General features: G+C 37.8%; 2 protein-coding genes and 1 long non-coding RNA gene across 3 annotated transcripts; 2 read left to right on the top strand and 1 right to left on the bottom strand.

The window, feature by feature from the left end:
* Positions 1–88: 88 nt before the first annotated feature.
* Positions 89–7,581, top strand: LOC144646523 (retinol dehydrogenase 7-like). Its single transcript, XM_078506144.1, has 4 exons — positions 89–460; positions 3,725–3,907; positions 5,305–5,544; positions 6,866–7,581. Exons 1-4 carry the CDS (start codon positions 127–129, stop codon positions 7,063–7,065), a joined length of 957 nt encoding a protein of 318 aa, XP_078362270.1. The 5' UTR covers positions 89–126; the 3' UTR covers positions 7,066–7,581.
* Positions 7,582–9,874: 2,293 nt separating this feature from the next.
* On the bottom strand, positions 9,875–12,921 carry LOC144646560 (uncharacterized). The gene is made up of 3 exons (XR_013569450.1): positions 12,742–12,921; positions 12,338–12,483; positions 9,875–11,422 (listed from the first exon to the last, which is right to left on the bottom strand). It is a non-coding gene; the product is annotated as an uncharacterized LOC144646560 (long non-coding RNA).
* An 88-nt stretch (positions 12,922–13,009) lies between these two features.
* On the top strand, positions 13,010–17,106 carry LOC144646526 (retinol dehydrogenase 7-like). Its single transcript, XM_078506149.1, has 4 exons — positions 13,010–13,638; positions 14,805–14,987; positions 15,460–15,693; positions 16,079–17,106. Exons 1-4 carry the CDS (start codon positions 13,308–13,310, stop codon positions 16,264–16,266), a joined length of 936 nt encoding a protein of 311 aa, XP_078362275.1. The 5' UTR covers positions 13,010–13,307; the 3' UTR covers positions 16,267–17,106.
* Positions 17,107–17,194: the final 88 nt, after the last annotated feature.

Genomic DNA, 17,194 nt, shown 5'->3' with positions numbered 1-17,194 from the left:
GACAAACGTCAGAGAAAGGTCAATTTTAAGATAGTATTATTTTCGTACAAAGTTCTGCGTGACCTTATGTCACGCATTTGTTCACAACTCGAACAGGCTACTGAGGTCCGAACCCGGAGTCCAAAGATGTATGACCCAACTTTATTTCTTGCCGGGGCAGTAACGCTCATCGTCTTATGGATAACTGTGATGAAGTTTATTGCAAGCCGAAAGGTGCAAAACTTGCACACGAAATATATTTTCATCACTGGTTGTGACTCGGGCTTCGGTCGTAAAACCGCCATTCGTTTGGACAAGATGGGAGTTAATGTATTAGCTACCTGTTTGACAAAACAAGGAGAACAGGAATTGAAATCGATGACGAGCGACAAACTGAAAACATTTCAGATGGATGTTACAGACTCACAGCAAATTAAGGATGTATTTGAACAAGTGAAGAATGTGCTACCCGCTGGACAAGGTAAGACATGTTTATCCCGGGGAACGTGACGGGGGCATTTTATGCTTGTTGCATATTTCAATAGAACTACAAGCCTGAAGTATCCCTAAATGACATTAGACTCTCCCTCAGTCATTTTTAATTCCAAGGGGTGATTACCCACCTTATACGCAGGTAGATTTCGAAATGCTTTTAATTTATTTCATTTTTAGGTTTCTTTTGAAGCTTTTAATAAACCGAATAGGAACGGGAAAAGGTACGGTAGGTGCGGGAATCTCCCACAAAGAGATACAAGTGACAAAGTCTCACCCTCGGGGGATTTATCTCGCTTTATGCAGTTGAACCCTTCCTAATTTAAACGGCGTTATAGTTATCAAAATTGTGAGGCAGGTATATGCTACTTTGTGTCACCCCGCCTCCTGTAACCCAACACTCAAAGGTGGATTCAACAACAACAACAACAACAAGCTTTATTTGCATGACTGTAAATTTGTTACAATATTGCAAAAGCGTAAACTTATTTAGTAGTAATAATAATAATAATAATAAAATGATAACATATAGTAAAAAACAAAAATGATTCATATAAAATAAATTACATTGATAGTATTTTGTTACGTAAATCAAAACAAGATGATATAAATTTAATGTGGATTTAATGTGGATTAGTTAAGGGCCAAGCTTGGGAGGATCCCGAATATTTTATTCACAATTATTCCGCTGGCGGTAATCCCTAGACATGGCAAGAACTTAGAAATAATGCTTGCAAAACCAGCTTTTGTTTTCTCTCCATTCTCTGATTTTGCTCGAAAAGAAAAAAAATACAGTAAACAGATCAAATTAAAATTTTTGAGTCACTTAGCAGACATCTGGATGATTTTTACCGAATGGTAATGAGGTTCTGTTATGGGCCGCATTTTCTCACTCGAACACTCACTCACTCAGTCACTCACTGGATTCTGATATCAAACCGCAATTAATTCATCATTAAACGAGAAACGTGCTGACAGAAAGGTCCTTTAAACGCATTCAGCACATGTCAATCAGAAACAAATTATTCTTCAACCTCGTTCCAGGGTCTCTCTCTTTCAGGCAACTGAATTGAATTTCACAAAACAAATCGAAAGAGGATCACTTACACTTATCCTCTGGTGATAAAAGAGAATAAAATTCGCTCAACGAAGCCTCAAAGCATAGGCTATCAATGACCCATTCACGTAAGAAAACATTCAAAGACGCGTTTTAGTAAACACAACATTCATGCACGTTTTTGTTTTGCGTCACATCATCTTCGTGTCACGTCATCCGTTCTTTATCTTTTTGAGTCGTGCAGAAACGTGCATCTTTCTCTCAAATTTTATTCGCTGCTAAAAATAACGCTATACGTGCTGGCAGAAAAGTAAACATATTCACAAAACAAATTTGCTTAATGCTAAAAAGGATCAAAGGTTACACTTAATTTGTGTGATGAAATAGAATTCGCGCTACAAAGCCTGAGAGCACGAACCATTAATGACGCAATTCCCATGGAAAAATAAAACATTCACAGGAAATAAAGTGAGATTGTGTTACATTATTAAACGCTTATTTGAAGAAAAAACTATCAATGATCCATTCACGCAAGAAAACATTCGAAGGCAAATTAAGTGAGATTGTGACATTACTGATAGCACCTATAAACTACATATAGTTACGCTTGAACCGTTATAAAAAATTATTACGCTCGTCATGTGACGTGTTTTAGTTAATACCACATCCACGGCACGTTTTTGTCTCGCGTCACGTCACCTCGTGTCACGTCATCCGTTTTTCATCTTTTTCAAGTCAAGCAGATACACGAAATGCTCGGGCGTATCTTTTCTCTCAAATTTTTCCGCTCTCAAAAATAACGCTATACGTGCTAACAGAAAAGTAAACATCAGGGGCGGATCCAGGGGGGTGGATTGGGTGGCTAGCCACCCCCCCTTGATCCACCAGAAAAATGAAAATAAACATACTAAAATCGAAAATAAGGACAATGTACATCCACCTTTCATAGTCAGACGGCCGTTCAAAGTTAAGAAAGGCCATTTTTCTAAAATAGGAGATTTTCGACAGCCTGTTTTACGAACTTCTGGCTTAATGTAACAAAACACGTGTGTATAATTTGAAAAAATTAGATTCCTCTTAAATTTCGAGAGTTGTTTTAGCCTTGCTGGAATGATTTTCTTCTCCATTTACATCTTTTTTAGCGAGTGTTCGTACCGTTTTTTCGCATTGAAGCGATTTCACAAACAAGCAAAGTCGCCAAAGTTGTCTCCAGGCCACTTTGCCAAGGGCTAAAATTTTTCACGCATGTGGGTAAGCAAAAAACGCATATCTGTTCTTTGCTGTAAGTTCGTGGCCTGTCAACTTAAAATTTCAATCACTATTCATTTCATAAGAACTAGACTTTTTCTCCGAAATATAACTCAAGGTAAGTTGAAGCTAACTATGGTTGAAGAAAGAATATTTTGCCAAATTATCAAGGAAAAACAGTGGTTTAATAACTTAATTGACAGCTGTATAAAGCTGCTCAGAATCGCGGAAATCACGTCTAAGAGGCTTCAACTTTTCAAAATTTTCTCGAGGGGGCATGCCCCCAAACCCCCCTAGGTGAATGGAGCCTTCGGCTCCATTAAATATGGGCCTCACATCCAAACTCATTTGCACTTCCACTTTCAAAAAAAGGCCTTAAAGCCCACCACCCCCCCCCCCCGAAAAAAATATTGGTAAACAGCCACCCCCCTTTGAAAAATCCTGGATCCGCCGCTGAACATATTCACAAAACAGATTTACTTAATGCTTAAAAGGATCAAAGGTAATACACTAACCGGTAAATATTTTGGTTGTGAAAACTAAATAGCGCTACGACCCCTGAGAGCACGAGCCATCAATGACGCAACTCACGTGGAAAAATAAAGCAAAGTGAGATTGCTTTACTTTATTGGACACTTATTTAGAAAAAAATGCGGAGGTCGGCACTTCATTCATCGAATTAGCATGAGGTTGCTCGAAGAGCCTTTGATTTGACTCGTCACGCAATCTTTGCGCAAAACGACTACATAACCCTAGTTGCCCTACCCGTTGTCCTCCAGCATCCCTCACCACTCCCCCTCTTATGCTCGCAGGCCTTACTTTTCTTGTTTCTCTTTGGTTCATTCACGAGTAAAGAGCCTTTTAATACACCACAACTGCTTCAAGTTAACAAAATTCAAATTTATTAACAAATTCTGAAAATGACTCAGTTCCTTCACTGAATTTCAGGCCTATGGGGACTGGTGAACAACGCCGGTATTGCCTTTTTTGCACCAATAGAATGGACACCGCTGGACCAAATGAAACGCATGGCAGACGTCAACTTGTGGGGAATGATTGACGTCACCAAGACCTTTCTGCCGTTGATTAAAAAGTCCCAGGGAAGAGTTGTTAACTTGGCAAGTATGGCAGGTAAGGTACAGAACACGAGGCCATGTATTTCATATAAAAAATATTGCAGTCGATGTATCACGAAGGTCCACTAATAGCGGCATCATTCCTTGAGCCAGCCTCGTTTCCAGGCCAATCTGCGCTATGCGAGTGAGCGGAGGAGGCCTGGAAGCGATCGCGAACTCTCCTGACCATTCTCGTCCCCATAGCCCTTTGGTTTCTATTAGCCGGCTTGGCACGAGAAAACGAAGGGCTCTGGGGACATAGGAGTTTTGAATTAATTCGAATTTTTTTTTGATTGGCTTTTTGGAACAAAGAATTCATTAACGGAAGTCGAAAACGTAACGACTCTCTCATACATTCTTTTGAAACGTCATATATATGGCTGCATACATGAAGACCGGAAGTCCTAGAATCTAGGACTGGAAATCCTGTGTCCCCAGAGCTCTTCGTTTTCTAGTGCCAAGGCCCAGCCGGCTAAGAGAAACGAAAGGGCTATGGGGACGAGAATGTCTCCTGACAAGCTTGGCGAGTGACATCACATCCCAACTCGCCGGGGACGACTGGGGATTAGGCTCTCTTTGAGCATTTTCCTTTCCTCCTGTTTTCATTCGACTACAAAATCTAAAGAATTTAGTCTGCACCCCTAGGCATTTGACTATATTGTTCATTAGTCACTTCATTCAGTGCTTACAAGCTAAAACCGTTTTGTAGCCCGTGAGATATTGTTCCGTGCGCTCTTTAACTTGTTTATATTTTAGTTTTTATTTTCCCTACGAACTGTAAGCTGACTGGATGTGTTTCTCGGAGAAACGCTGTATGTATCTGACTTCTGTATGTCTCGTACAAAGCCAGATAAAGTGATGACCGCTCCGACGTGTAAGTGGAGAATTTAAAACTCTACGGTGCATTTTTCGAACTTCTCTGAAGATTAACGAAGTTTTAGCTTACCAAAGATTTCCGAGAAAGTTCACAAGATTCTCGGATCATTCAGCATCAACCTCGTCAGCAAACATGACGCCATCGGTATCTTCAAGATTGTTGTAATTCAACAAATTTTGGCCTTAAAATGTTATTTTAAATAAATACTTCTGTTGCAGTTAAATTGCATGAAAATGCTTAGAAATCGTTCCGTCAAAGGGAAATTAGCATATATCTGAAGATTTTTATTTTTCAAAAGCAACGTTTTGGATCTTTTCGAGCAACTTTCGAGCAACTTTTTGGATTTTGGAGTAACTTTTGAGCAACTTTTTAAGAAATTTCAAGAACCTTTTTTGGAAATTTCGAGTATCTTTCAGACAGCCCTATCTAAGGTACGATTGCTTTTCTACCACATCGCACTTGATGTGCCACCAACTCAAATTAATTTTTTTAAACGAGTATTTGATATATCTTTTTTTTAATGTAATTTTTTATAGGTCGTTTGTCGTTTTCCAGTGGGTCTGCTTATTGTATTTCCAAATATGGTGTTGAAGCCTTCTCAGATGCTCTCAGACGTGAAATGAGCCCGTGGGGAGTGCTGGTCAGCATGATTGAGCCTGGAGCGTTTCAAACTGGCCTTTTAGCTCGCAACATAACTGAAACAATAAAGCGATTTTGGAATGATCTGAGTCCTAAGATAAAGAAAGATTATGGAGATAATGAATTCCTTGAAAAATGTAAGTCTTTAATTTTGCTGTAGAACCGCGTATTTCCTCAAGGTAAAGATGGACTATGAGTATTACTACCCCCCCCCCCCCAGGTGAAATACTAGTCTGACGCCAGGTTGCCCCAACCCCCACCCTACACCTCCCACATCCCCTCTCCAACATTATGGCCAATTTTTAATCCATGGGTGGAGAGAAAAAAAGGCTGACACAGTAACCCCAGCCAGCACTGGGACCCAGACTACCTGATCCGCGCTGTCCATTACTCCACCGCGTCTCCTGTGCCATGTTTGAATCCCTCCCCACCCCACCTTATTCATATAAAATAAGATAAGAATATAACCTGTGTGACTATGGTGAACATACACTTAGCTTTAAGGTTGCTGAGTTAAAGACACTGACTAGCTTTCAGTGCGGCTCCTTTCCACATGTTCCAGGCACGCCACTAATAAATAAGAAACCGTTCGAGAAACAAATAATTAAAATTGACCTAGCATGTAAAAATAATCCTAATTAGCAGCTTGTAGGCTAACGAGTTTACAGAGCGTAGTCGAGGAGTTAAAAACAAGACAACTAAGAACAAATCCAGTTGCGTTACTAACAGGACGGAAGGCTTGAATCCGGTATATTAGAAGAACACATTCCTCGACAATTCGGGATGAGGCACCTAACGGAAATCTGGGCAAGATGGTATACCTGAGGTAAAATCCGTTCGTTTCGCTTCCCCCTTAAACAATAAACTTCATTCTCTGACACTGTTTATGACGAACACACTCGTCAACAATCTGGTGTGAGGCATTAAACTGAAATTTGGGCTAGGTAGTATTAAAAACTGAGGCAAAATCCGTTCGTTTTGCTTCCCCCTTGACACCTTATTCTCTGACACTGTTTGAGCCAAGACCTATCATTTTGTGACCCAGTTTAAGACCGGACAATCCAGATATCACAATCAATTTTCAAGACATTTAAAATAGTGATATTTATTTCCTTTCCTTTCCTTTCGTTTCGCTTCATTTCGTTGTCTTCCTTTAAAAGCTTATATTACTGAAACGTCGAATGCCTTGTTACTGACGGTCCTTTATTAAAAGTGCAAAAAAAAAAACATTTAACAAGTTCAAAAGACTCTTGAATAAATATAACAAATTATACACGAATTCTAACCACTTTATGCAGAAGTAAAGGGAAACCGTTTTTCCGACAATTTCCAGGAGATCATGAAAACAAACCATTCCCTGTCAAGCGGCCCCTACCCTTCCAATGGTGATCTGTGTGACTGCTGTATGTTCGCGGTTGCAATAATGCGAAAACCCCTATGTCTTCGTTTATTTTTCAGATATCAAAAGAATCCTCAAGTTCGACAAAACTGCGTCCCCAGACACTTACAAAGTCGTGGACGCGATTGTAGATGGGCTGACGTCACAGCGACCTCAGACACGTTACTTGGTTGGCCTGGATGCAAAATGGGTCGTGTTCATGTCATATTTACCAACCTTCATTGCTGATCGCTTCTTCCGCATAAAATTAAACAAGTGATTTAACTTAACTGCGAAGTTATAAATGCACCTCTTCTTGAGGGCTGGAATGTGAAATAGGTTTAAATGACACAACGGCCAAATTTAAGCAGTCAAATCTGTTCTCTGAATTTTTGCTCAACGATAAACAACCAACGAACATTTTAGTCATAACTTAGAATCAGCGCATTTTTTTAAATAGCTTCAAACGATGATTACTCTCCCCTCCCCCCGTCCACATCTCTCCTTCTTGTCGACGACTAAATATATTAGCCAGTCATTTTGAATCCAAATGAAAATCACCGTGACGTGTAACATTGGAAAACTGACGGATTTTGTATCCTGTTTTCCAAACTAAACGTTTAGAAAGTCTGTGCTAACAGGGTACCCACTGTTAATTTCCGCCGCAGGCCGATGTCGGTTTTCTTTTGTTTGTTTTCATTGTTGATTGTTGTTAAAGTTCAACGGTGGCCATAGCTTACCCAAACTGTCCGTTAATGTAGTCAAATTAGAAGGGACAACAGTGATCAATTAAAGTGGTCTTAAAAACCTCATTAATAATTCATAAAGAAAATACAAAAGAAATGAATGTTTAATGAGTGTCTTTATATCTGATAAAGACACGGCTAAACTTTACGTCCAATTTTCTAGGCCAAAATAACCCCAAATCTAAATATTAGTGCAAAAATGAGTTGATCTACATCAGAAGATTTTTAAGCCGTTCAATAAAATTCGCAGTTCGTGTTTTATCAAGTCTAAAACACTCGGCTGCGCCTCGTGTTTTAAACTTGATAAAACACTGCTGCTCATTTATTAAACATTACCTCGTCCACTGTTGTACGATCTTATACAGTTGACTCTTGGTATAAAGCAGTCAGCAGTTTGAAGAGAATTTTTAAGACTATAATACTGTTTAGAGAATTGCTCAATTCAATCAAAAGAAAATTCATTTTTATCATTATTTGTAATAGTAGTAGATTTAAATTACATTTCAAGAAAAATAACGATAAAAGAGTTACTTGACGTTTTGATGACTTGATGTCATCATTATGAAGATTTATATACAAAAATAGAAGTGTGAAAAAGAAATTTATACATAATATAATGAGCTTCGAAACGTTCTAAACCTGTTTGTAAAAGGCCTTTATTTTTTCCCGTGAATAGTGAAATCCCTAATGTTTTTCTCGTGAAACGTGATTTCGTCGGATAGCCCTGAACCGAGAATCGACTTCTTTCCATGAGAATTACGAAATGTCTGTTGTTTCTTCTCGTGAAATGTGACCGTAAACCGTGATTTTTTTCTTCTTTTCCAAAAAAATTATTCAGTAATTGTTTGAAAACAAGACTACGTGTAATTTTTCGTGAAACGTGATCTAGACCCCCTAGCCCCTCCCCCCCCCCCCCTTACCACCCTCGTTTCTAAAATTTATGTTTTTAATACAAGGCAGTATTAGAGTGCTTTAAGTAGAACTCGAGCAGAAACGAGTGAAGAAAATAAAAATGTTCTTAGGTAATGTAGTGAATATGTTCTTAGCCTTTTTTATGGGGTCACGTTAAGATGTTAGTTAATTTTTGATTTAACGTTCTTATACTGAGGTTCTTAATATGGAGAGAGTGTACGCCACAAAATAATAAAGGCAAAAATTGAAAATTAAAATTAAAACTACATTGAAAATGCATAAAACTAGGTAATTACGTAATTCTACTCTAGGGTAAAAGTCTTTTATTGGCAAAATCACGGCTACATAACAAACAAGGATGACTTACGAGCACACGGTGGGCACAGAATGACTCAAAATCGCTCACGTTCGCCATTCATTTTGTTCAGCGGTTACGCGCGGTATTGGCGCCTTATTTCAAAATGGCGGCTCTCTCTGTGGATGAAGTTCGTGAAATGGATGATATTCCAAAAGTTTTTTCCCGTGATAATAAGAGTGGCTAAAGCTAAAAATGGGTTTTCTGTCCCTAGTTGTGTCCTTTGGTAAAACTCAAAAGGCAGAAACAATTTCTTTCACTACATTACGGCCAGTTTAGCAGCTTTTTTCTCTCCTTTCTGGTGTAACAGAGCGTTTATATGTTGTCAACAAATACCTCAAGCGGACTTTGACAGGAAAAAAAATCGGGCAGTAGAGTATCCGTCCTGGCATCCGAAAAGAAGAACTGGAATTTTCTGTACAAATTAAGCAAAGGCAAACTATCCCTAACTTTTCACTTTGGAGAGTATGTACTTAAGCTTAAGCTTATGCTGTGGACAACATTTTTTTTATGAGTTGCAGTTGTGCATAACCCCTTATCATCACGGTGTTCACCAAATCTTGTGTAAATAGCGGCATTTTGTTCGCATGGTTTTACTTTGTAGTGTTTTTCTGCAAACAAATAAATAATTACGAGTACGGAAGTGGGTAGTTTAGCTGAGATGACAATTATTAAAGTTATGAAAATACCATACTGTTTTGACAACTGTGGGAGTGAGGGGTCTCCCAAATGAAGGGGTCAAGAATGCTTGTCAGTTAAACAACATATATACCATAGTCAGAGAAATGAAAGCTCTGCCTTTAAATTCTAAAACGATGGCTAGAATAATTCTAACCATAGTTGTTATTGCAGTATCCCTAACAAATACCATAATCTAAAAATGTTTACACCCACATTTAGGGTTAACAAAATCAGAATAAAGAATTTTTTTGTATCTTTTTAATGTTTTTAGGGGGCTTTTGAGAACCCTTAAGCCTTCAGAAGCACTTCGTAATAGACATTGTGGGCCGGGGTATAACAAAATAGTCATACCCCATTTGGAACCCCATAATTATAAATAATCAATACAAGACAGATAAAATTCAATATATATTTGTTAACCATTTTTTCTTCAAGTGCTGAAACAGCTTTTAACCTTAAATATTATCTTTCACATACATCAATATGTTGTTGAGACATATATATATAACAAGCTCAAAATATCTGACCTGTGTTCATATTCACTGTATGTCATAAGAAATACTAAGCAATGGGCCACTTGGCTAGGACACAGACTTTACCTTTTTTACCATAAGAAATACTAAGCAAAAATTGAATTCAAAAAATCAAAAAAATAAATAGAGCCAAAAATGTCTAACTGGTCTTCAACAGAGTACCCATTCACTGTAGTTTGATGCTAATAAATTATGCTAAGTTAAAAAAATGGGAAAGAGCTGTTGTGTTAATAAATATATTGAGCTTAAATGACCGACCTGTGATCAACTGTATTAATACACAACCTCTGTATTCTAGAATGCTAAGTTGTTTAGTTGTTTTAAAATAATTCAAAGTTAAAAAGACATAAAAAACAGCTATAGTAAATTACAAATAGAGCTTTGCATTTATATCTTAAGCAAATGACTGACATGTGTTAAACAGTAGACACTGCATTCAATGTATTCTGTTATTAATTAAATTCTGCATGCTCAGTTAAAATATTTACAAAATATATATTCAATCAGCTTAAATTTTTTAAATAGAGCTGTTGCCTTAATAAATATGAAATCTACAGTACACACATCAACTGTATTCTATACTGCTAAGCTAAAAAAAATATTCAAAGTACATCAACGATTAAAAATAGAGTTGATGTCTTAATAATATCTTGAGCTAAACTAAGATTAAAATAATACAACTGTCTAAATAAATATCCTGAGCTAGGCTAAGATCCAAAAAGAACTTCTGTCTTAATAAATATCTTGAGCTTATTCAGCTAAGATTCAAATAGAGCTTCTGTCTAAACTAATATCTTGAGCTTATTAAGCTAAGATGCAAATAGAGCTGCTGTCTCGTTAACTATTTTGAGTTTATTAAGCTAAGATTCAACAGCCCCATTCCTGAGCCAAAAATATATGCCCTAGCTTGTTCTATACCATACACATTCACTGTAATCTATTTTTGTGCTAAGTGATTACCGGTAACAGCTTATATTTTTAACACAGCTGTTGTCTAATAAACCAAACCAAAAATATCTGATATGTTGACAGCTTAAACATTCACTATGTTGCTGTTAAAAAATACTTGCTCACTTGAAAGATAAGTGATGAGCCTCTTTATGGGTATTTCTGAAGAAATCAAAGATCTCAAGATTGAAGCGAAGAGCTGAAACTGACCAAAATTTGCTTGATCAAATTGAAAACTCTGATATAAAACCATCAAAGCTTGTAAACACTACAGAAAATATTTGCAATTTCTGAATTTTGGCATTTGACCACATTTCACGAGAAAAGCAAAGGGAAATATCATGGGTACCCATAGAGTGGCTCGTCAGTTAAATTATTTAAAAAAATATGCCGTTGCATGCTATTTGTATAAATAACAAGCTTCCAGTAGATGTAACCCTGGCTTGGTTCCCCAGTCAATTCCTAGATGCAGAAAAGTAAAAAAAAAGTAAGAATCAAAATGGCACATTTCTAATGTAGTGGGGTTAATCATACATGTATATCATCATATGCATGTGTTAAGCAATCACAATGGTGTAATTATAGAAGGCTATCAGTTAAGAGCAAAACATAACCTTTAAAAACTGATTAGGCCATATCTAGCTAACATAGAAGAGGTGCAACAATATGACAATCTATTGTTATTGATTGCCAACAGAAATCTAAACAATCAGTCTATGCCTGTTATTGAAAATGATTTATGGAATTTTGATTAACACAACTGAATGTTCTTTTGGTCCCTTTTGATATACTTAAGAGTATTAGTACTGACATAGTGAATATACGAAAGACATATATGTGAACTGTGGATAATGATGAAATAAATGATGTGATTCTCAGTGTGTGAGCAATTTAAGCAATTGCATTTTTTTAGCCTGCCGGAAAGAAATTTCAAGGCTACTACAGTACTATAGCCTTTATTGATTATTCTTAAACAGGAATTTACGGTATCGTGTGTGTACTGTTGTACTTGTGCTTATAAAAACAAAATTTCATAAACACAGCAAACAAGATATATTTAAAAAAAAATATTCACTATAACATGGCTGTGCGAAGATACAAAATTTATCTTTGAGTGCTGAAAAATATTTCACGAGTTAATTAGGGAAGCAAACAAGTGGAATATTTTTCAACACTCAACTCAAAGAGAAATTTCATATCTCTAAGCAGCCAAGTAATATTCTATTTATTATATAAACTTGGAAAGCGATTTATTATGTAACCATAGTAACGGTTATCTCCGCATGTTCACCTGTGAAGATATCAATTTTTTGCGCGAAAGCTCACCTGGTATTTCACTGGTGTTTATATAGTAAATAGACATTAGATTGAGCTTACCTGATAAACAAAATCAAGTTAAATTGTAGTAACGTACTGCCTTCGAACTTTGGATACTTGTCGTGTCATTTTCTCACTAGCAGAAACACCCAGAAAGCTGGAGGTAGGTAAGCGCCAGGCCAGTTGCTCTCTAGAACAGTTGATATCTGTTCGAAGGTAATCGCAAAATTACACCGTTAAACACGAGTAACCCTGAAGGCGCACGCTTCTTTCTTAAAAAACTAAAAACATACGATCGAAATTTAACCTACTCTTAATGCTATGATGGCAAAATCAAAAGGTTTTAGCAGAAACTGACGGAAATGAATGGAGCCGAAAAAAGGCACTTTTCATTTCATAAGCACTGGAACACGAAGCGGCTAAAATATCAAAGCCGTGATGTCTACAAAAACAGAGAAACCTACCTTAATTTGGTACCAAATAAAAGCTCTTTCCTTCTACTTCAAAGATGGCTTCCTTGCATTGAGCTTCCGACCTCATAGGGCCCTCTGGGAAGGGCTAAAAAACGTCATTTCCTGCTCCGCTAAATTCGTACCCAGTCTGCCGAAAATAGACCTCGTCCAATATGGCGACCAGTCACACGAATGGGTAGCGATTTTGAGTCATTCTGTGCCCACCGTGGCATTGTAAATAATGACACTTTCATACAAATTGAGGTAAACTTGAAAAAAGTCGAGCCGACGTTAAGGTTACCCGAACGCAATCAGTTTTAATCTTCTCGAATTTTGCCCATTCATGCCCCTTTTGGCCTTTCTGAGTTTCTTTTGAGATCTTCTACAGTTTTAAGCCGTCATTGTGATATCTCAGTGAATTCTAAAATTGCGTGACATAGCCCCTTCAACAAGGGAACACTAACGTGACTCCTTCTCATGAGCGGTATTGTGTTACTAGTAACGCGATCGGCTTATGAGCCTAAGATCACGCGTTCGTGTTCTTGCACGCAACCAACGCAACCAACTTCAGTGTAAACATGTCTCTAACTTTAGTTCTTGCCGGGGCCGTGACACTTATCGTCTTATGGATAACTGTGATGAAGTTTATTGCAAGCCGAAAGGTGCAAAACTTGCACACGAAATACGTCTTCATCACTGGTTGCGACTCGGGCTTCGGTCGTGAAACCGCCATTCGTTTGGACAAGATGGGAGTTAATGTATTAGCTGCCTGTTTGACAAAACAAGGTGAAGAAGATCTAAAATCGATGACGAGCAACAAACTGAAAACATTTCAGATGGATGTTACAGACTCACAGCAAATTAAGGATGTATTTGAACAAGTGAAGAATGTGCTACCCGCTGGACAAGGTAAGAACATATATCTAATAGTACAGCATAATCATTACGTTGAAGGTTCAAAGCAACTGCTTTTCCAATCGAAGGTAAGTGGGTTAATGCCTTTAAGGGCAGCCGTTGCATGCCAAAAAGAGGCAGGCTCAAGTTAAAATGGTAGAGTAGCTTTTGATTTCAAGTATAACTTTGCTAGACAACATCAAATTTATGTTAATGAGCAATGAGTACCAAAGCGATTATTCGATCGATCACGCGATCATTATAATCGCATGCTTGACAGTCCAGAGGGTTCTTGGAAGACGGGCCTGAAAGGGTAAAATGGGAACTGGGAATTACCTTTTTTTCACTTGGATAATAGGATTTGGGTCACTGGGACTGGAAATCACAAACAAAAAATTGGGAATGGGACTAGGAATTGGACAAAACATGGGTTGGGAAATGGGATTTATACCCTTCCCCCCCCCCCCCCCCGCCCAGTAATCAAAACTCCCTGACATATATGATTGAGTTGAGCCTTAGTTTGATTTCTTAAACTCTTTTTATCATCTAGCTTTATCTTAAACTCCTGTTGGCTGGATCTGTGATTCAGTAGCACTGCGGATATTGAACATTTTCTGAAGACATAGTGATATTAAATGAAACGCAAATAGTGTTTTCAGTTTTCTTACACAAAAAAAAAACGGATCAAAAAACGGATGATTGGTCAGCTGGCTTACCTTTAGGAGAACTTGAGTCCCTAAGCAGATTTTAGCTGCTGTCAATCAAATGGTTGGATGTGTAAAGTAAATCCCAAGGTGTGATAAAGTTAACAGTAGGGCTCCAATTAAAGGCAGACTGCACTGTTTGCAAAGTATAGCCCAAAGCGTTTTTTTCAATGAATTCCGTGTGCAGCAATGTATCTGAAATAATCCCGATGGTCAAAATGTTATCTAAAGAAGGTGTTTACAGAATGCCCTCAACCTAACCCCCATGTGAGTGACGGGAGATGACTAATGGACTCCTGCTGGTATTTCAGGTTACATGTTCAGCAGAGAATTTGATCAAATCTTAAATGTTTCTGGAGTGTGGGAATTGAAAAATTTTAAAGCATTTGAAGAAAGAAATATGTACTTAGGCTTCATACGCAATACATTAAACCTCCATTTGACTTGAGTTTTATGCACTGATAAATTAAACAACAGGCATGTGGGGACTGGTGAACAATGCTGGAATTGCCATTGTAGGACCAATAGAATGGGTACCGCTGAATCAGGTGAAACGAACTGCAGACGTCAACTTGTGGGGAATGATTGACGTCACCAAGACGTTTCTGCCGTTGATTAAAAAGTCCCGGGGAAGAGTTGTTAACTTGTCAAGTGCAGCAGGTAATCCTGTATGTTAATGAGCAAAATATTGAGAAAACAAGTTGATTGCACTCTTTTTCAGCCTGAAAACTCTCTTAACAGTCAAAGAAAACTGGCAGATGATATTTAGACAGGGTTGTCACAGGTCAGGGAAAAATAAAATTCTTTGAGGTCAGGGAAAGTCAAGGATTTTTATTTTTAGTCGAGGAAAATTTATGTGTAAATGTCAGGGAATTTTTAAAATTAACTTGATTTCTGTGACAACCATGGTAGATTATGATTGCTTACTGACTATTATAACATAGCAAGCAGAGCCGTGCAATCAAATTTGGTATATGAATGCATAGTTAGTAGAGGGTCCCCTCTACTAACTATGATGAATGCATGCACCATTAAGATGATGAATGCATACTGACTTTAAGCAGATCGCTCTTCATATTCCAAGCAACATAATGTATAATATTTGAAAACCAATTACTGTTTTCTCTATCAGGTCTAGTATCACCCGTTCAAAAGACTGCATATTCTATTTCCAAATACGGTGTTGAAGCCTTTTCAGATGCCCTAAGACGTGAAATGAGCCCGTGGGGAGTGCTGGTCAGCATAATTGAACCTGGACGATTTAAGACAAATGTATCAGACTCAATCATTGAATCGGTAAAGCGGTTATGGGATGACTTGAGCCCAGAGATGAAGAAAGATTATGGAGAAAAATATTTCCATAAATGTAAGTCTATTTACCGTTTGTCCCACTATCTAACCCAATTCGAGGAGGGGTGGGGATAAGTATTGTCTCTTTTATCCGTGTATTAAAACTGCAGATTTTTTATTACTTAAAATCGTTTCCAGGATCATCATGCCATGTCCTCAGCCTAACCCTGGGGCGTTTTCCCGCAAAGAACTTTGTATTCCTGAAATGTACTGCATTAAGGTAGTTTACTTGTTTATTTACTATAGCTATTGCTTAAAAATATTTTTCCTTCAAGTTCTTTTTGGTTAAAATCTCCATGTGAAGCATAAATTGACTATTGCAATCAATTTTACAATCAACTCAGTTTTACGACACATGCAGTCGTTACAAAAGTGCTCCTTATTTTACTTTTTTTTAACAGATCTTGACATACTGATTAAGCGCCGGAGTATTGCCTCTCCGGACACTTACAAAGTCGTGGACGCCATCGTAGATGGGGTGACGTCACAGCGACCTCAAACACGTTATGTGGTTGGCACGGATGCTAAAGTTGCCCCGTTCATGGTATATTTACCAACGTTTATTGCTGATCTCCTCTCGAGAGAGTGATGTGCCTATTCTACCTTAAGTTTATTAATTGGAGGAATAATACATACAGCTTATTTGGCATTTTAGTGTGTTGTATTGCTGTATATTTTCGCCTTATGTCATGAGGCGGTCGGCGGGATCTGTATAAAATTCTGTTGCGCTCGATCGACCGATCAATACTGAATGGGACTGGGAACTTGTCACAGGAAGAAATGTTACGCAAACAGAGACCATACTGCGAAAAACACGAAGCAAAATACTCCTGGAAAGTTAGAAAGGACTGATACAAAGTATAAACGAAAGAGACAAGTTATGTATTTGGTGCGTTCTATTGAATTAAGTGGACAGACATGATCGCATCTCTACATTTTCTAATACAAAAAATCTGTGTGGTTGCTCTGTTTAAACAATTACGAGTCGCTTGACCTTGCATGTCTCTCGCGAGAAGTATCGTATATCGGATATCGGATGTTACGCTACAAGATAACGAAACTTTTTGTTGATAATTCAACACAGAAGTTGTCAGCTACTTTAATTTAGTAAACGTTAGGTTTTTGACAAATTTCCTGAAATCCACCTTGGGAAACGTCATCGCCTCTGCATGCAATACATGCTGTTTATTTACTTACACAATGTATCTGTTAGAGTAGTCAAAATTCATTCTCTTGCCCAGCTCCTGTCGTCAACCAATTTGACTGGTAACGCCGCCCTTGATTGTCAATAACATACGTATATATTATTATTTTTTGTGTGGAAAGTAAAGTAACATTAGGTAGGTACTCGACCGCTATGTACCAAATATTAAGAAAGGGCAGTAACAAAAGTAGAAGAGAATAAACTCAATATTAATCAGAACAAGTTAACTAAGGCCCGAGAACTCCTCCACTTTATACACTAGAGTAACCAAAGAAAACGGATCTACTGGTGGATGCCATACGTTGTTGCTATG

The sequence above is a fragment of the Oculina patagonica genome, chromosome 3 (assembly GCF_052425735.1).
Source record: "Oculina patagonica isolate OP01 chromosome 3, crgOcupat, whole genome shotgun sequence".
NCBI lineage: Eukaryota > Metazoa > Cnidaria > Anthozoa > Scleractinia > Oculinidae > Oculina > Oculina patagonica.
The sequence above is the reverse complement of the archived record's forward strand: the minus strand, read 5'-3'. Positions and strand labels throughout refer to the sequence as shown.